Source organism: Pagrus major, chromosome 2, assembly GCF_040436345.1.
Source record: "Pagrus major chromosome 2, Pma_NU_1.0".
Lineage (NCBI taxonomy): Eukaryota > Metazoa > Chordata > Actinopteri > Spariformes > Sparidae > Pagrus > Pagrus major.
Window position 1 is genome coordinate 11,975,551 of NC_133216.1, and position 21,650 is coordinate 11,997,200.

Sequence of the window (21,650 nt, forward strand, 5' to 3'; positions counted from 1 at the left end):
AATTTTAATATTTATAATATTAATGATTAATGATACAAACTCAGAAATATAAATATATAATATAAATAAATATAATATATTTATAATATTTATTTTTCCCATAACTAAATAAACAAGTTGTAACAATGGTATGAAATTGTGTTGTCCTTTAAGGTCAGTTGGTTTATTTTTTTTTTTTTAGGTAAAATAAAATCAGTCAGCGAAGATCTTTGTCTTCTGATGAAAATGTCTTCCCCAAAACTACGTAGTGCACCTTTAAAACCAACGAATATAAGTGAGACTCTTTTTGTCCGCTATATTTTCCACCTCTCAACAATTGAGTCGACATATCTCGTCTAGAAACCTCTAAAAACTGTGCAGGTTGTCTTCTACCGACTAAAGTGTGTGTTTGTACAAACATATTGCATATTGAACATATTGCTGCCTGCTGCTATTTATATCCCAGGAAAGAGCAGGAGCTCATGTTTATGTATCAGAATATCCCCAGGACGATCGAAACGTTCACTTTCTGCTACCATCGTTTTGAGTCTTGTCTTAATGAGCTGCTCCTCATTACACGCAAGAGAAGACTTGTCTCATTTGTGTGTTGGTCTCTGTGCGTTTTAGCAATAATTATAAGTAAATGTCATTCATTTTGTCCCGTGGACAGTCAGCGGACCAAAAATGAATCACATCTTGATTAAACTTCGGCACCAAAACGAACCCTCAGGTCATGAGAGCTAACAGACGGTATCAGAGCAGTAAGAGAAAAATAACACTTTTATTTCAGTTGGATTGCCGTGCACTTGTTGGGTCTCATCAACAGTTGATCTGGCTTTGATAGTTGGGGTGGTGGTGCCTTATGTCACATGAATAGTGCATGAAGGATCAGGCAGATGCTGCTGAATATGAATTTATGTCGTTATGAATAAATTATGATAAATCTTTGGACTGTGGTCAATCCCAATCTTAACAGAGATCTCATCCACAGCTCTGCAAGAATTGAAACATTAGTCCTAACCGATTATAAGCTCACAGAAATGAGGCTGCAGGCCAGAGATGGCTGAGAGGAACCTCACATCATGTCGAGATTAAGAAAAATGACAGATAAGATTGAAAATGATGAATGAAAGCTGCTGTTGATTCTGTCGGCCTGACCTCTATTGTATGGATCAGAGCGAAGACGAGCTTTGTTCATCAGGCTTCTTCTATCACCTACCCCATTAAAATATGTTTGAATTGCCTGGGCCTCTGTGGCAAGACAAAGCTTTGATCTGCGGCGTCTGCTCTGCGCCGACAGCGATGATGAGTTTTTACACGTGCACACACACGCACATGCATGCAAACACAAACACACCAGTGATTGCAGACACAGACTCTATTTCGCTTAAAACAAATGAGATCCAAACGTAGAGGTCGGGTAGAGACCTCGCTGAAAATGTGTTTTTTTTACACTAGAGTTCTTATGTACGACCGTCTTTTTGAATGATTTTCTATGAGATTGCAAGGAGATAACTGGCAAAGCACTGAATCTGAAGCCACAGAAGATTTTCCGGTTATATGCTGTGCGTAAATGTCAGCTGGGGTTAAAAAGACATTGAGGCATCCTGCAAGATAGATACTGGAGTTAGAAGTTCAAACTAAACTGTGACTTTAAACTCTCATGCTCAGACGCTTTGAGTATTAATGCGAGAAAACGGACAAGCGATGGGATTGATGATGTGAAGGGCGCTGATCATCTCTGGTCTTTTGAGAGCCACTTGGATTAGTTCTCATCTTTGATTACGAGGCAGCTGCCCTCTCCCAGGCAGATATTAACCCTGCTACCTCCTCGCCTCCAGACTGACTAGGTTTGAGATTCTACTCTCAATGGTCCTTAATATGCTGATGGAGAGTAAAGTGACTGGAGAACGGCTGCAGAAATGTCAAGGAGCAACAGGGAGATAGACAACGAGAGAAAGTAAGAAAAAAGGGAAAGCGGACAAAAAATAGGGAGAATGTGCCACTTTTTAAGGAGACCTATTATGATTTTTCATTCCTTTTTGTTTTATAGGTACTTGTGCACATAAAAGGTCTTGAAAGTTAAAAAAGCCAAAGTCCACACCAACAGAAGCTCCTCTCTCCCACAGAAAACACTGCTCCTGAAACACCTTGTCAGTAGCCCCGCCTTTAATTCCGTGACTTTGTGACATCGCACCATGTCACCATGTCACACATTTGCATAATTTCTGCCTAGCAGCTAGTTTGCCAAGTAAGAATTGATTAAGCACAACTGCTCTGTTGTTGTTAGCGGTGCTGGCTCTGGCGTGTGTGAGCTGACCAATCAGAGCAGACTGGGTATTCAGGAGGGGGGGCCTTAAAGAGACAGGAGCTGAAACAGAGCATTTCAAATGGAGGGGGCAGTATGAGGCACGAAGCATGTAAACCTGTTCTTGTTGTAACCCAAAAGAGAATTATAAACTTGAAAATGAGCAGAATATGTCTCCTTTAAGTTGTGTTTGGTCACAAACAAACAGATGCATTGATACCTGTGCATGTTAGTCCTCTATTTCTGGAGAGCTGTCTCATGTTGGCGGTTGCACTGGATGAAAAGAAAATTCTGTTTTAGCTCTTTCTTGTGAAATATATCTGTCTGCCTCTCGCAAGAACACTTTTACATATTTATACTCCAAGGGAATTGTGGGAGAATGGGCATGTACTCTCCGGTGATGGCGAACAGCGTTTATTCACTCTGGGCCTGATTTATCGTGCTACATATCTAAGCACAGGGGAAGTGTTGCCGGATGCTCATCTCGTCTGACTCATGGATTTTGCAGCCTGAGATGTGTAAGATCGAAGACCTGCTCACCGGAGCAGAGACTGTGGATATGATCAACACGACAGCAAAGCCACATTTGACAGCGACCGCCATTGAATTCCAATCGTTAATGAAGCTTCGGATTTCAGAAGCAGCTGTGTGAGATAAATATTGCAACACAACCGATTTTCCTGTTTCTGATTAACTCTTTTTCCTGGGTCTCTCCGTGTCTTCAGCACCCCATTATTTTCTGCAGCTCTGAAGAGTTCTCACAGCACTCGCTCATAAATAATAAGCAGATATCAGTTTGTATTAGTTCTCTGCAATGTGATTAAGGATCAGATATTTTGCATGTTAAATGGATAACTTTGCATTTCCTGTGACTAGCCTACTTCAAAATAAGTCAACTTGTGTTTCACCAGTTAAACGCTTTCAAATTGAAGTTGCAACAGTAGGAAATGTTAGGTTTGCATTCGCAGTCATTAACACAGCGCTCTACAGATAGTGAGCGTCTTATCTTGCAAAAAGCCTGGCGTACTGGGGAACGCCGGTTGTGTCACTGCGGCAACCCTACTCTTACTGCTCTCACCTGATGTATCACTGCTTGTCGGCTGTAATAACGGCACAACCTGCCCCTCCTACTGCGATAGGTGGCTAATAAGCATATGGTACGTGATATGCCAGTTTTGTTACACATGTCAACCTTGGAAGTTACTGTGGTTTGCAGAAACGTTTACTAACATTATATCAGGGATAATATCCTAAACAAACAACACAACAAAGTAAATTTTATTTACAGCTGCTCTGTTGTTTGTTCCCATAGGGGCTTACGTCCCACTATTCATGTCAGATGTTCTCATCAGTAATCCCTTCTACTCAACATAAAGGCCATGGTATACTTTAAAAGGCGACCTTTTACGAACCATTAATCCTAATCTTACCAGATCCATCCATCCATCCATCCTGTGACAGACTTTTGACCGTGAGCTGATCCATCTCAGGATGGACACCTGTGGTGGGATATGTTAACGTGAAGATCCTGCAGAAATTACAACCACACTTTACTGTTTTATTTACATGGCAGCTTGTTTCTCTTCCCACGTACTCCCCTGTGTTATCAGCAAGGCGGGTTGCGTGACCATTGGTGTATTCATGACTTGTCAGGCACCTTGGGAATACACAGGGCTCAGGTCACGTGCATATATTTGTGTGTGTGTGTGTGTATTTTTCGTATAATACTATCCCTGGGGTGAGTATCTACGAGTGAAAGAACTCATTGAATATTGAGAGTAAAATTTGTGTCATTGCTAAGCCTGTCCTCAGGACAGAGAGCCTGTTAACAAGTACTCTGCTGAGCGTGTGCTGTAAAGAGCGCTTTATTATGTGTTTGCGAGGTTTGACTTTAGTTGTCTTTGAAGATAATCACCGTTGTCCTTTTTATATTTTCGTGCATATGTGTGTGTGTGCTGCTGTGTGTCATACAATGTAAGAACATTTTGTATTTCCTCATTTTTCCAAAACTGTTACAGTTTGTAGTTTTAAGCCCTGAAGACTTTGAGTCATTAGGTTCCTTCACCAGATTTCCCATGCTTGGCCTCTAAAATGGTTTGATTTCATGCAGGAAATAACAAATCTCATTACAGCATTTACACGTCTCGATGCAGAAAGTCAATAATGTCTCTCGGCTAGATCTGGTGAGGTAAGGCTATAGCGGGTTGAGCCTTGGCGGAGTTATACTCTTTAGTCAGTTGTAGGATACAATCACCTAACATCTGAACCACGAATAAACCATGCACTGCTGATTTCTGATGTATCGTAGGTATGTGGTTCAAATACAGTTTGTTTTTAACTTCTGATTATTTTAGGGATCTGCTGGGAGTTCTTTTTCTTTATTGATCCAAAACACTGAAAATGTGCCATGGGGACTCTGATCACAGCTAAAGGCCATTAGTTAGATATTGGTTTCAGGAGCAGTGTGTAGGATTTTGTGGCATCTATAGTGTTAAAGTTGCAGATTGCAACCAACGAAATATCCTCGCCTAACCCTCCCTTATGGTGGCCGCTTAAAATGCAGAAAACGTGAAACGAGCCTCAGAGCCTCATGACAACAATTCTTAGCTTCAGGTGATTTTACACTAATGAAAACAGAATTATGAATATTGTTTTCCTTTTCTGCCAATAGATCCCCCTAAATCCCCCTTAATCCTCCACACCGGGCCTTTAAAATAGGAGTTATGGTACATTATGGTAATGGTTAATGTTGGGTTGAAAGGCTTGTTGTAAAATAACGTCTTCACACACAAACTGTGCTGTCTCTGTTTGTGTCTGCATTTTCTTTTGAGTCTTTGTCTTAAACTGTGTGTTGTATAGGATTTCCTAAAGGTCGAAGTTGTGTGTAATTCCTTGTTCTCACCTCCCTTTTGGTATTTTAGGAGCGCACACATCGAGCTGTCAACAGATATCTTAAACCTCCCTCAGCTGCACGCAGTGGTGTAGCCTGGTGTTATGTAACAGATCAGTGCGGCGTGCTGAATCTTTAAACTGTCTTTGCATATGCTGTATGTGTGCTGTATGCATTTAATATCATGCTTTAAAGGGGCAATCTGTTGATTTTACATGTTAAGATAACTTTATTTGTCATGGGAAGTGCTACTCACCCTGTGAAAACAGTTATTTAATGTCTTTATTTGTTCTTTTCTGCTTAGACTAGGAATCTATAATGGACAATTTGCATTACAAACAGGACCTCTGAAGGATGTGGGCATTAAAAGAACATTCATGGGAAGTGTGCGATCCAGCTGTTTTGGCGCTCCATATATTTCAGTCTCTGCTGATTTGATTTCCTATTTTTACTCTCTATCATAGTCTCCAGCTTTATGTAATTCACCGAAGTACCCATTTAATATAACTATGATATTCCAGTCCTGTGGGAAATGTGTAATTTCTCCCCAGTCCTGTCCTCAAAAGTTTCAATAAATGATGACATCTCATCAGAGATTGTCTATATATACAGCAGCCGTGCACTTTCTCTCACCTATACCTAAAGAGGAGGGTTGAAACGTTCAGGATACAAAGAGGACTTGGGAACAAAGCAGCAGTGTGCAAGGATTTTTTCATCCTTCAGTGCAGATGATTATTCTTCAGCACCAGAGAGAATTTAAGGGTGCATGTGCCTCTTGGAGATTGCCTCATTAGAGGAGAGTCTGTCCTTCTCGCTGGAGGACTCAACAATCATCTCAGCAACTGAAGAGTCCTTAACAAAGTCCCCGATCTCTTAGCAGAGAGTAGGCTGTAAAGCTGACAGCGCTATTCAAGCACTTTGAGCAGTTACTGTAGCAGCAGTGTAGCCAGAAATATTAATTTAGTTGGGCCTGTGGCATATGAGCAATAAGTGATATGTAGATTAACCCTAACAGTCTTTATCAAAACATTATTTGGACTATTTGCCTGTTACTGATTTGTTCATTGTTGTTTATTTCTTTATTCAATGCTGCAGTAAAATCCCCAATAGCGTTATAGCACAGCTGTTCCAGCTATGTTGGGTTGTGGCGACTACCACGGTCTACTCATTAAACATCCTCACGTCACTGATAGATCCGTTTATGGTTACAGTGATATCATGTCCCAGGGCTGTGGCTGGAGCAACAGCTGGAGTGCTCAGCTTTGGTTTAGAGGTGCTGGAGGGTGGAGAAGCATCATGAACACCGGCGTCCAAGTTTTCCTTTGACAGCTCTTTTCCTGATTGCTGTTCTCTTTTCCTCTGTCTCGATACATGGGCTCATAAACCAGCTGTCCAGGGAGTTTTGTTTTGACATCTTCGCCGTTATGATCTGTCACTGACGGCCAGTTTAATAGCAAAAGGCAGCACATGTGCCAAGGGGATCTGAGCTTTGAGCTGTCAATACAAATGACGCAGAGTCTCTCCATTGGTCTGTTTTTTTCCAATTAATTTCAATGGTGCAAGGAATCATAAGAAATAACACTAAGATTTTTTAAAAATGTGCTGCTAACTTTCTTATGATTTTGTTGAGTGTGCCTGCTTTAGTTTTAGATGGTACAGGCACATCTGGGCACATCTGTGACACATTTTATTAGAGAAATAATAGATAAGAATGGCTTTTATCAGACTGAACCTCATCTCAAATATTTTGTTTCAGATGTGGCTTGGTTTGGGGTTGTATCTTTAGCAGCACAGATTCAATTAAATGATCATAGAAATATTATATGAATACTACATGATCCTCTTGCTTTTCTATGACTACACGTTGTTACTTGTCACTTTGATCTTGAAGGTGACAATACTCAATACATTATATAGGCTACAATATAGTAGAATTGAGTAGTAATAGTTGAGATAATATTAGATAGTCTGCTGCTTCAGCACCACAGACATCACTGTGGATTCATTTTTCACAGCACAGTTAGACTACTTCACAGTGAGCCCATTTCAAAACCATGGTCGGGTTCATGGATTCTAGCTTGCACAAACTTCAGTCAGATGAAGGATGAATGAGTCGACTAAAATATTAATCTAACAACCTCTCTGCTCCTGCACCCTCTCTGCTGCTAGGGGATGGAGACGGGGCATAGCGGGGTAGCAAGGGGGAATGCATTTTGGTCATTTTGCTAACAAGAGGGATGGCGTCCCTCCTCATACCACCTACTGAGTGTCCTTAATATCTTGTATACTGGAAACAGAGAGTTTAGTCTTCAATTATACGTGTTTCTGTTCTTTCACAATCAAACCAAACTGATGGCAAAGGGAGGCTTGTTAAGAGAATGGGAATGTGATGGATGCAGCTTCAGATTGTAAAATATCCTTCTCTGTCTTCAGACACCTGAATACTTCAAAGCCAATGTTATATAGAGTTAAATCTGTTGATGAAATATTGACTTTTCTTCACATGATCTGTAATGATTTGTTAAATTGTTTAGTTTCTTAAGTTTTGTATATACTGTAAAGACAAATGATTGGCTTTAAGTGTGTATTAATGCATGATGCATAGCCAAACACATGCACTCAACAACACACAGGCATGCATGCACACACTCCACTAATGAGGCTGGAAATCTCGCTGTCTCTCTGCTGATGTCAGTGTCTGTATCCCTGCCACCAGCTGTCAGAAAAAGTAAAAAGTTTGAAGTTTTTTCTTTCATCCTTCCTCGAAGCTGGACAGTGCCAGGCAATCAAACACAAAGTCACTTCATCATTTCAGTCCCTCTGTGCTCCACTTCAGAAACAAACAGTAATATGGGGGAAAGAGGGAGAATATTGATGGAGTGTTCTGGTGTCTTGAAACTGAGCTTCTCTTCCATGTATATGACACGCGTACTGTACATACTGTATACTGTTGAAAAACAAGTAAACATATTTTGTTCATTTCCAGGTCCATCATTTTATTTTGGGTTACTGCTAGAATAGGTTTAGATGCTTTAATGCTTAAATCCCCCTCTGTCTGAAACACTCTGTTTTAGCTCCTGTCTCTTTAAGGCCCCGCCGCCTGAACACCCAGTCTGCTCTGATTGGTCAGCTCACATACGCCTGAGCCAGCACCACAACAACAGAGCAGCTGTGCTTAATCAATTCTTCCTGCTGAACTAGCTGCTAGGCATAAAATATGCATGGTCAACGTATTGTGATGTCACAGAATTAAAGGTGGGACTGCTGACGAGGCGTTTCAGGAGCAGTGTTTTCTGTGGGAGAGACGAGCTTCTGTTGGTGCGAACTTTGACCTTTTTAACTTTCAAGATCTTTTACATGCACAATAACCTTTATAAAACACTGAAGGAAAGGAATAAAAATGAAAAATAATAGTATGTCTCCTTGAAAAACACCCATGATGCAGCAGGAACTGGTACCAACACCCTGCAACCAAACATGAGATCCAGCATGTTTAAAGGGCGAATATTTAAATCTTCAAACACTCTTATTACGCTTCTCCAGCCTTTAATGCAGCCCAGCCGTAGCTTCCACCTGCCTCCGCATGAGGTGGAGATTTCTTCTGGGACAGCCTGCAGGGCCTCTGAGAAATTTAGAACAGAGAGACACTCATTAGCTCCGTCTCCCTTTATAAGATCTTTCTCTTTCTTCCCTTTCAGCAGCAGGTCAGTGAGTAACAGAAAAGCATCCCTGTGCGTTCACACAGAAGCATCTCTGTTGCAGTTTGGACTCTGACCCACATCAGCTGCTGCCTGCGCCGCTAATTGTGCGACACTGTGACACTTTGCCTCACTCCTGTTCTCAGGCCATGCACCTGTTCCCTTTGTGTCTTAATATAGTGCTCCACTGACCCAACGGTCTGTGTCTGTGTTTGTGTTTGTGTTTGTGCGTGTTTTCTTCTGCAGTGGAACGATGCATGAGTGTGATGCAGTCTGGGACACAGATGGTGAAGGTGAAGGCGGGATCCAAAGGGCTGGTGAGACTCTTCTACCTGGATGAGCATCGCTCCTGCATTCGCTGGAAGCCCTCACGCAAGAGTGAGAAGGCTAAGAGTGAGTATGCATGAACACACACACACACACACATATTTGCATGAACACGCACTCTCTTTGTGTCCCTGTCTCACTGTCCTGCAGTCTCTCATATGCTGCTGCTAGAATTAAAACATCCCGACTACACTTCTTTATTACAATCATAAATCATTAAATCATTTTGCTGTGCACTGATTCATTTGAAGAGGCACTCCACTGATTTCACACACAAGGATCAGTTTACTCATCATGAAGAGTGTCACTCAACCTCTAAAAGCAGTTGTTCAATGTGTCGTTTGTGGCTCTGGATTGAGCTTTTAAAGACTCAAATTTGGAACAGTTACAGACTGGGGGAGTTGATAGACACGGGTTTAACTAAAATCGTTATGGAGCTGCACCACGGGAAATTTTGCTGTTATCTTGCTGTTCGCTGCTTTGATTTGGAACTTTTAAAAAAAAAATGTGTTTATCTCTTCAAAATTCTCCAACTTGCTGAGAAAAAACAGGCTACTTTTCTTAAAAGGGGCAAAAAACAGGAGCAATCAGCAACAAAACCCCTGGTCAGACAAATGAAAGAAATTATAAAATTAGCATGTATCACACTTAACAGATCTAAAGGGCCATGCACACCAAGAACTATAACAATAACTATAAAGTATGGATGAATTTACATGGCCATTAATTAGCTTGATTTCAGGGACATTTTTTTTTTTTTTTTGCTCACATTGTTATCTTTATAGTTATAGTTATAGTTATAGTTCAATATTTGCATGTTACACCTACAATACAGTCAAACATTTAATGTTTAAGTTGAGGCACTGGCATGCTGCAGCGCAAAACCAAGCCGCAAACAGGACTCAGGGTGTGAATCCCAGTCTCTGGAGTCAAAATCCTGCATTTTGTACGCCTGACTGATGGACCATCTCTGTTGAGTGCAGTGTTGTCATAACCACTAAAAATGATGGCCAAAGCTACAAAATATGACCCAAGTTAATTAACAATGAACTGGAATTATACTTTTTCACTTACATAATAACACTAATAGTTTTTTGGTCCATGTATCATGTTACAAAGTGCTCTGCAGATCGTCTCCACCTCCTCCACCCTCCTTTTTTCCCTAGAATGTCGGCTGGGTTTCTAAAATCTGAGTCAGCCACGCTGCTGTGGCTCTGAGGGGATTATCATTATATATTTCATGGCCCCCTCAAAGCATCATTGTCACTTCTTTACTCCACTGGTTTTTTGCATCAACCCTCTGAAGCATTCATCTGTCTCTGGGACTGTCCTTACAGTACATGTGTATAAATGGCTGTGTGTCTGTATGCGAGTGTGTGTGTGTGTGTTTGCATCAGATAAGCCTCTTAGATGCTCTCCATTGACACGATTAAGAGAAACACACAACAGCTGCCCAGTTCTTTCTTTGAATGTGTGTGTGTGTGTGTGCGCGCGTGCATGTGTGTGTGTGTGTGTGTGCGCGTGTGTGTGTGTGCTATCTGTCTGAGGAGGATCAGAATGAGGCGGCCATATTGTTACTTTCAGTCGGAGCAGAATTTCAGAGATGAGATTATATAAAGGGATGAGAGAGCTGAGTGTAATGGGGAAATGGACATGGATAATTTTTGGAGATGGATTATGGCAAAGTATTTTGAGATGGTTAAGAGTAAATTGAATAAAATCTTCATATCTGTAATTCTTTAATCAATTAATTAAACGTAAATGTTGGTTGATCTGAGAAAACACATTAGTGCATTCATGAGAGTCATTAATAAATTGCTTTGATTGAACGAGTCAGCCTTAACAGGAGTTAACAGGGATCTCAACTGTCAGGAGAAAACGAGCAAGGTGAAGAGACAGATGGAGCATAATGTGTAAATACTGTATATAGGACAGGACATAGTTCACTCCAGGCTGTTTCTATCTCCGAACAAAGAATCAAAGATAGCTGAGTTTACTTCAATCTCATTAAACCGTGATACACTCTGAAGCCTTCAGGAACCTCTCTCTGTATTTTTACTCACGGTAGAGGAAAGCAGAGAAAGTGAGGAGCTCATACAATTTTGGTCACGGTTACTTTTTCGAAAAGCTATAAATTTTACAGCGACTCATTATTCTGCCTTTTTCATCCCATCCCATAATTATGCTGTGTTTGCAATTGTGAAGCACTTGGTTGCATTATGAAAGGAAAAGTGTGGTGTTTTTGCTATTTTCAGCAAATCGTAGGAAAAGACCAAAACCAACTATGTTTATGTCTCTGAAACACTTTCCCACCCTGCTTGTGGCTCTCAGCCCCAAAACGTCAGACTAAAACTTTGAACATTCTGCAAACAGTTTCTAAAACACTCTCAATTCAATACTGATGCCGCTACATGACCTACATAAGCAAACGAGACCATCAGTGAGAAGATTGTCTATTTTCTGTATAGTTGTTTCAGATCATGAAATTAAAGCTGTTTTTTCAATACTTATGCTCAGTGCAGAGGATGAAATGAAGAGTCTCACAGACTGAGGAAAGAAGTTGCTCTGTAGTCTGGTGGCACAGCAGCAGAACAACTAGTTTATTATTAACTAGAGACGGATATCATTAATGAGTGTAAGTGTATTTCCACCGTTAATCAAACTGATCCTTCTTTTTCCACCCCACCTCCTCTCTCCATCAGTCACCATTGACTCGCTGTACAAAGTGACAGAAGGCGGTCAATCGGACATCTTCCATCGTCACGCAGACAGCAGCTTCGACCCGGCCTGCTGCTTCACGGTGTACCATGGAAACCACATGGAGTCCCTCGACCTGGTCACGTCAAATGCAGAAGAAGCCAGAACCTGGATAACTGGCCTCCGCTACCTGATGGCCGGGATCAGTGACGAGGACTCGCTGGCCAAGCGGCAGCGAACACACGACCAATATCCTTTAAATAAACAGCTTCACACAAACACAATTTTTTTATACATGTGATATACACCTCATTTTCCTTAATGTGTGTGTGACGTGGCTGAAGCAGACATTTGAGGAGGCTGATAAGAACGGAGACGGACTCCTGAACATCGAAGAGATCTACCAACTTCTCCACAAGCTGAATGTCAACCTGCCGCGCAGGAAGGTCAAACAAATGTTTCAGGTCAGAATATAAAGTGACTTCATTTTATTTACTGCTAAATTAAATACTTTAGTCCCTAAAATCAAATTCATGACCCAAAACATTTATATACACACATCAAGCCCTCTATTAGATAAAAAGAAGGTTTGGTTTCATTTGTACACATTCAATTCCTTCTGTAGATCACTGACATCACATTACAGCTGCAGCTTTTATACTGTGAATTTGTGCATTTCAAATAAATGTGCGAGAAATATTTCATATGGTCGTGCACGAAAGAAACACTTTCAGAGGAGGAGGAAGTAGTGAAAGGAGAGAGATGCTTCAATTTTTTAAACAGAAGTCACATTAAGTAATGTCAGAAATCCACATACTGGCTTTTCTAATGCGGGTTATGGTGTGTAGTGACACAGTGCTGTTTCAATTTCTCACTTTCTTCTTAGGCAGCAATGCAAAGCAGGCAGAACAAAACCAGGGCTGTGAATTTTAGGCAAAAAGGGCGATAAAGGCATTGTGGAGAGCGTCAGGTGGTATGTTTGGGTGGGTAGGTGACAAAATGCAGTTTCTGAAACAACAGCAGAGGTCAGACAGAGCCTAAAGGATGCTTTAGACCTGCATTACTGTCAGAGTAACCAGGGAAATTATAGGAAGTCTGTATTACTCACAGGGGCCAAAAAAAACCTCACTGCAGTTCACTTGGGTTTTGATCATTTTAAGAGTGACCCTGTTTCATAATCTAGTTTTAAGCAGTGGTGGAAGAACTATTCAGATCCTTTTTATTATTTAAATTATTAATACCACGCTGTAAAGTTACTCCACTACAAGTTCAATTCCTGCGTTCAAAACCTTACCAAAAGCAACATTATTTAACTTTTTTTACTTTAAAATAACTGCTTCTAAATCATTTTGATGGTACAGTGTCTGTTAACAGGGTGAATGGTGTCTCTGTCTGTCTCATAACATACATGTTGTCAACACACAACACTGTTATGACGTAATGATGCTTGTTTGTAGTTAGCATTACATTTACATTACGTTTAATTGTTACAGACCTGGGATTTGTATTTACAACAGTGATGTTGCACTCAGAAAGGGGGGGGGGCAAATCACACAAAATGACAATTTCTACATAATTTCTACTAAAAGTATGCAAGTATTATACTTAAAGTATCAAAAGCAAAGTAGTCATGCTGCAGGAAAATGGTGTGTTTGTTTTACAATTATTTCTGATGTTTATGGATTTATATTATTGCTGCATTTTTGAACAGTTTGTAGAAGTAGAAGCGTTTTCTCAACACATAAGGGAACACTTAATCCTTCAGATTATCACAAACGTTCAGAATCACCAAATTTGAAGATACGTGGTTTACACAGGACAGCAGGGTTTGGAAAATTTTAACCAGAAAAGTAACTAATAAGTATAAATGTCAGACAAAGGTAGTGGAGTAAAAAGTACAATATTTGCTCTGGAGTCTGATATGTAGCGGAATAGATGTTAAAGTTGCATAAAATGGAAATACTCAAGTATAGTACAATACCTCAAATGTGTAGTTAAGTACATTACTTGCGTAAATGTACTTAGTTTGATCCCACTGCTGGTTTCTAGACCTTAATAGTTTCAGTTTATAATGAGCTTACAATGCATAGTCCAAACAGACTGAGGTCTATGTTTGTGTGTTTGTGGGGATGCCCACTCTGTGACCCCCTCAGCCAATTAAAATAGTAATGCAAATCTTTTATTAATGCTCCAAACTGGACCAGTTTTCTCATGAATCAGAATGGGCCTTGTGTACTGATCAGAGGAAGTCTATTTCATCTTAAAACTTAACTTAAACTGCCCTGGAGTGTGTATTTTCATTTCATTTGATAAACTATCCGAACAAAGTGTCCACAGAAAGCCTCCTCTTCTCCATCCCTGACAGTTTTGAGTTGATACAGTGGATTTCAAAGATTTTATCTCCACATAGTGGGCTACACTGTCATTCCAACCGTAAAATATTACATTCTCTGGGCTTAGATCAGATAGGAAATTTCATCAATTTATCTCTTTCCATTCAAGCACTGGTAGACAGCAGTGTTGCCACCTGAACAGCTTGTGCAGTTGCTTAAAATACCCCAAATCTCTCTGCTTTCTGGTCATGCATTTCTGCTGAAGTCCATCACAGTGAATTATCCTGCTGGTTGTGTGTAGATTCTGTCTGTGATCGAGTCCCCAATGCACACGGGGAGCTCATTATGGGAGTGTGATGGAGGCATTAGCGAGTATTATTAGATTTGGTGTGGAGTGGAATGGGCCCCCCGTGAGATCCAGGTAATATGAGATGCAGGATCCCAGAGAGGTGGCAGGATAGAACGAGCAGTGAGCCGTGCTGTGCGTGTCCTTAGGCAACATGTAGTGAGATATGAGGTGAGGGGAGAAAAAAATTGGTTGCAAAAATTGGTTTGTGTCATAAAGACTGTGTGCGTGAGTGTGAATTTATGTTGTATCAGTGTGACAGAAGCATGAAAAGAGAGGAGACGGGGAAAAAAAAGATGAGACAGCTGTTCCCCCCTGTGCAGCATTATTCAGCTGCTAATTTTAGACTCTGTGCATTGACCACTGGAAGGCTGATCACTTACAGTAATTATTGGTCTTAGGCCTTATATTATAATCAGACTCAATCACCATTATGTTTCATTCATTCAGTCTGAAATGAGTTCATGTTAGCGTATTTCTTGTTAGGTCAAATAGTTTTGCCCTAACTAATCAGTAGCGAGTGATGTATCCATCCTGGCATCATTTGCAGCAGGCACAGAAGCTGAGGGAGAAGCAGAATTTACTTAATTATTTAAGGTATTTATAAAAAAATAAATAAATAAAAGGGGCTATGTCCTGTAGCAGTGTAACTAACTCATGGATGTATTATAAGAACTGGATATGGCACCGCCACTCTTGCTTGTAATTTTTCCCCAGTGGCCATTTGCGGTATTGTAACCAAATTTCCCCCCATAGAGCTGTAAAACTGTTGACTGGACACCTCCAGCTGTAAACATAGTCAATAATGACTTTTTGTATTGTATATACTTAAAGCCACGGGGGTTTAATCTCTGTAAAACTTATCCAAAGAAAATTATTTTTTCCTGGATAACGTCACCGCTTTGTACAAGCTCGCTAAGCACGTTTGTGTTGTGTCTAGGGATTGGTTCACATAGCCCAGCTCAAGCATGATGAGATTAACACTGATAAACATAATCAGCGGTCAGCACACACCCAGACGTAACCCCATGCCAAAAAATGTTCTGCCGTATGCACTAGACGAGCAATTCTTATCAGGCTGACAAGGCGCCGTATTCGGACTAGGTATCCAACTCTTATAATACATCCATGAGCTGCTGTCTATGTAAGAAAATGACATAATTCATGTTCTCACCTGCTGAGCTCTGACAGGTCGATCGTTGTTACAATCAGGGGAGAAAGCCGTCAATGGGAACAGTACCAGACATATTTAAATTCAGCTGTAAGATGAATGTCAGTGGCAGTGGCTATGTTTCACGAGCTCTTTTAGCTTTTCATGTAATTAATTAACTGAATACGATTACATCAATTTTCTTTCCCAAACAGAAAAATACATCTGTACACATTCTGAATACAAATTTCCTGGAAGGGAATCGCAACTGGCTCCCCGGCTAACTGAGCCATGAGCTATCTTGCTAATGTAACCTTTAAGGAACCTCAGAAGTTTCTGTTGCTTCAGATGAGGACTGTGTGAATCTGCAATCCGTGAACCTGTTCTTGTAGATGTGGTGTCGCCACGAATTTAGCTTGAGGTGTGTCACCGATGACATATCACCTCCTCACCCTCACAGGAAGCAGACACGGACGACCAGCAGGGCACGCTGACGTACGAGGAGTTCTCCGTCTTCTACAGGATGATGTCTCTGAGACGGGACCTGTTCCTGCTGATGATGGCGTACAGCGACAGGAAGGACCACCTGACAGCGGAGGAGCTCGCAAACTTCCTGCGCAACGAGCAGAAGGTGAGAGGTCGGGCCGGTCTCTGGTTAGAGCCGATAAATACCTGACACAGTTTTTATGATTAAGGTGTCCGAACTACTTTCTCTACAATGAGCCGTTTGAAGAGAAAAGAGATTGATTTCATCTCGTCCTACCTCGTCTTAATCTAACTCCCTCCGTCCCAGCTGTCTGCCCAGAGGAATCTGCTCCTCTGAGCCAATCGATCACTCCCGAAATTGATTTGTCTCATGGGTGTCCTTTTCTTGCACTAGTCTTTTTTCTTTCAGTATTTTCCTTTGTGCTCCTGACATGCTTTTTTCTTTCTTGCACTACAATGGTGTCATTTTTCATCATGCTGTATTTACTGTCGCCCGCCCGCCTGCCCGCCATGCTCCACAATAATACTGTTATCAGACCGTGCTGCTTGTTTGACATGGCTGACAATTAAATTAATAGCAACACAACATTTTTACAAAAATGGGGAATCATTATGACTTCAATGAGCATTTACACTTCAAAGAGTCTAAACAAGGTCTTTATATGTCTTATGTCCATCTTTGTGTCTCTACAGATGGCCAATGTGACTCCAGAGTATGTTGCAGAAATCGTTGACAAGTTTGAGGTGTCTGACGAGAATAAACAAAGAGGCGTCATGGGGATTGAGGGTAATTTTCTCTCATTTTTCTGTCGTCTTTCATTTGAAATTTCATCTTTATTTTTCATCCCCCCCGCCCCCCCGAATCGTACCTTTTTTCATCTTGAGCTCAGTCATTCTTCCTCTTTTCCCCTCCCCGCAGCGGTCATGGCACACCATCAGTTTACAAATTACTCTGTTATTATGTTTGATTGTTCACCCTCCTCTGCAAACAGATCTCATGATCAGGTATTTATTGTTTATGCCTTTTAGAGTTTGTTCGAGAGGTGTCAACCTGCAAGAGTAGAAACAGATTGTGTTCATTATGATTATAGATGCTGGCCAGTGCACAAAACAAATGAGATTTTTTCACACCACTACAAACACTGAATGATAAATTGTGAGCAAAGTGTGATTTATTGATGAAGAAGTTAATCAAAACAAGCTTGTTTTTATAATGAATTAAGTTTTTACTATTATTTGATGGTATCAATCAGCTCACTTGGGTTTACAAGTCACCATCAAAGTTGGGTTTACATTTTTATATATTACAGAACAAGTAAAAAAAAAAAGCAAGACAGAACCCGATTTGTCATTTGGGGTTTTGTGTCTGGAAGCACACAATCACAAGGCTGTAAGTGTAGTTTTTACAGGCAGATTTCATCGTATATGACATATTCATAAAAATATATAAATTATTAATATATAACTGCAGAAAATAAAGTAAATGTTTTTTTTCCAGGCTTTTGAGACTAACTTAGCAAACTTAAACTGTCAATAGACAAGTTTTCTGCTTCAAAGGTCTTTCCTCAGCTTTTGTAATAATAAGAAACAATACATTCAATTGTAACAGTCACAAGATTGCATTTGACCTTTTTCAAAACACTATTTCAATTATCTCCACCTCCGTTTCATGATACACATAAACTTCTTATATACTTCAACCATTGTTGTGTCTTACGTCAACCTAAGGTCAAAACACTTATACACAGAAGAGGCCTCACCAACCCCCTTCAGGATGAACTCCTTACCTAAGTTCCTTTATGTTAATTTCCACGGCACATTATACCATATACAATACATGAATACATCCATTCATACTCTGCAACCACATAAACATCACAAGACAGAACTCATGTCGGAAAACCCACAAACATAAATAATAATGTCGTATCTATATTGTTAAGTTTCATATGTAAGAACAATATATCAAAATAAGAAGGGACATTTGAGAATTTCTCTCACACCTCGCTATCACAATACAATTTTGTCTGCCACGGGGCACACGTTCACCCTGGAAAAGGAAGGTTAACTGGCGATCCATTTCTATCATAGACTAAATGATTGAATAAACTCATGTTTCATCCAGTGTTGTTTGTGGAAAACCAGTTGTCTTTGCAATAGTGGTGCCAGGGGGCCACGCATCAGAATTAAATAAACTTTCAAATTTCGATCGTATCTTCACCAGAATATTGTCGTTGAGCCATTTCATTAGAAACTGGCATCATAGTACGTTCAGTACAAAAGATAATGGGAGTCACTTTGCACTTCACACAGCTTCTGAATATTTATAAATCAGCCAACCTCAAAGATCTTTTAACTCTTAGTTAAGTTCGATGAAACATGATTCAAGAAAACCTTAATTTAGGCGGCTGAGGCTCCTCAAGGAGGCACAGCAGTGGTCCACTAATCGAAAGGTCGGTGATTTAATCCCTTCCTCGGGCTGCATTTTGATGTGCCCTTGGGCGAGATTACAGAACCACAAATTGCCCCCGATGGCTGTTCCATCGGTGTGTGAGTAGCCTAGCTGAGTGAAGGTCTGAGCGTAGAAATATTGTGATGTGCTTTGGATAGAAAGTGCTGTAATGCTCCTGATGATGATGGCAGCTTCTGCCTTGGGGTGAAAATATGGAATAGTTTACCATCAATACACATCAAACAACCGGTAAATCTGTTTAAACAAAGAGTTTAAAAAATATCTATGGAACAGGCTCGCTAGCGCTCCCATGGTTAGTTTTACCTAGACATATGAAATTCGGGCTCTTGTCACCATGACCTACACCCAACAGGAAATCCGCCATTTTAGCAATTTGCACATGCTGTACTTTAAACAAATCCCCTCCTCGATCTTTAACCCAATTGACTTCAAATGTGTCCTGTTACCTTGTGCTTTTTAATTGTTTAATGGTATGATGCACAGTAATTTTCTACTTGTGTGGACCCCCAGGAAAAATAGCCTCTATGTCGGCAGTGGCTTATGGAGACCTGAATAAATAAATAAATAAATAAATAACAGTGTGAAAATGTGTGTGAATGGGAGAATGTGGGATGTGTTGTAGAGCACTTTGAACAGTCGGTAGACCAGAAAAGCGTGAAATAAATGTAGTCCAATATGTGTGTAATTTTGGTTTTAACAATGAAAAGAATTAAGAGAAATTAAGAGCAATTGAAGAATAATAACAAAAATAACCATTGTTTTTTAATGTAATAGCAAATTTACCAATTCGACTGACATGTACATCAACCCTGTTTCCTGTTTTCATAACAGTGAGGTGCTGAAAAGATCAAATAACAACCATACATGTATTGGGACTGTCTCTTTGGCAAGTGTTCATCTGCGAGTGTCATTTTAAGTAACGCCACTTCTTGCTGAAGGGTGAGCTTAAGGGAGAAGGAGGAGTGAGGATTTTGAAGGGGTAGCTTGGGTGAGAAAATGGGGAAGCCAGAATGACGGGGGTGGGAAAGTAGAAAATGGAACTGTGACAGAAATGAGAGGAGTGAGTGTGGGGAGAGGAGATGAGAGGCAGAGGAGGAGGAGGAGGGGTGAGACTAATCTTGTTGTAGGAGGCATGAAGGCCGACACAGTGTGTGTCTGACTGATCAGACTAGCAGACCTGATGTCTTGCCTGCAGGCCAGATGTGTGTGTGTTTAAACATGCATTGTGCACAGATGTGACAGAAATGTACAAACAGATCCACATTAGCATTTCTCTACAGTGTGATGCTACCTACAGTATTTGCTCTCCTTATGTTTGTGTGACTGTATAGGACTGTGTAGGATTCAGTACACAGTGTTCTTTAACATGTGGATTTAACCATGATGGCGCCATGAAGAGACTGCATGTCCACTCTGATCACAGACTTGCCATTAGTCTCCCATAGGACGTTCTTTCCAATATTTGCATCATATTTTTCCATTTCTCCCCGTCGGTCTCCCCCTCCTGCTCTCTGACTTCTCTCCTGCTCTTGGGTATTCCTGTCTCATTTTTGTCCCTCCTCTCTGGATGAAAGGATGCCTTCTTCCCTCTCACTCCTCCTCATGCGGCACCACCTAAAAAAAGTTGGCTGTGTGAAGTAGTGTGGTTTCAAACCGCACCACTCCGGTTTCAAACCGCAGTGCTCTGGTTTGAATGTGCTTCTCTGTCATCCTTTGCGGTTTTCCTGGAAATCAACCTGCTGGTTATTGTCGAAGTCGCTCTTACAGGTTGTTACAAGGTGCATCATATTCAGGATTAAAAAAACAGGCAACACTGGTCGCTAATATCACTGCATGACAAATATATTCAGTTCTGTGTGTACTTGGAAACAGTGGTGCTTTGAGCTAAATGCTAAATGTCAACATGCTAACATGCTGATGTCAAGCAGGCATTATGTTGGCCATGTTTACCATCTTAATTTAGTTTGTTAGCATGCTAACATTTGCTAATCCACAATGAAACAAAAGTACAGCTGAGAGATTGTGCGAGTGTCCTTATTTTTGCAGGTATTTGATCATAAACCAAAGTATTCAATGAAATTACGCTAGAGGAAACATTAGCAGATTCCCAAAATCATCAGGATTCATCGTCTGGGACCACTGGATGATCTTACAAAATTTTATGCCAATCCAAAAGTAGATGAGGAGGATAAGTGAACACTCTGACTTGCTGATAGTGCTAGAGAAAAGAGTCCCGAGATCACAAAAGTTATTAGAATTCTTCCTTTGGGTACCTTAAACATCTATAAAAACATTAAATTCAAGTGGAATGTCTTGTCAAAACTTTCCACAACAAAACCTCAACATAATGATGGTGGGAAAGGAAAAGACAGTGGATTATCATCAGAATGATTCATCCCCTGAGCAACATGAATGTCTGCACAAAATGTCTGCACCTTGGCACTGAAATAGACCAGACCTTCTTTTTCTCAAAGCATGGAGAGGCTGCAAGATAAAAAGGCCCAGCAGTGATGTTTTCTGCTGCGGAAACTTTTAGGGTTCAATATAAATAAAAAACACACACAAAAACAAAATCCTTAGCAGTGTCGTCCAACCTCAAATTGCACTACAAAGTAAAGTCAAACCCTCCAGAGTTTATCAACACGCTGCACACAGACATCATGCTAAAGCACCAAAATAGAACGGACCACAAAATCTTTGATGACACATCCCACCTCCTTCATACCTTTATTTAATAGACAGGAGAAGAGCGACAGGAATATTGTGGTGAAACGAACCCTGGGCCCCTGCAGCGAGGACACAGCCTCCGTACATCGGGTGCTCGCTCCACCAACTCAGCTACTGGGGCTCCCCTTCATATCCTTTTTGAGCTGATGCCTTCAGGGCAGAGGTTCATATTCCCAGTGCACGTTAGTGCTGTTTTAGTGCTGTTTTAATTTACTGTATCCCCCATTGCCATCGCA

At 40.7% G+C, this 21,650-nt stretch overlaps 1 protein-coding gene across 2 annotated transcripts in view; it reads left to right on the forward strand.

The window, feature by feature from the left end:
• Positions 1-21,650, forward strand: part of plch1 (phospholipase C, eta 1) — a 63,777-nt gene that overhangs the window by 13,502 nt on the left and 28,625 nt on the right. For both annotated transcript variants that reach the window (XM_073489299.1, XM_073489306.1), the window contains exons 2-6: positions 9,122-9,268; positions 11,905-12,148; positions 12,234-12,363; positions 16,189-16,359; positions 16,908-17,001. In XM_073489299.1, the coding sequence (XP_073345400.1) occupies positions 9,122-9,268; positions 11,905-12,148; positions 12,234-12,363; positions 16,189-16,359; positions 16,908-17,001 (786 nt within the window). The remainder of the gene's footprint in view (positions 1-9,121; positions 9,269-11,904; positions 12,149-12,233; positions 12,364-16,188; positions 16,360-16,907; positions 17,002-21,650) is intronic.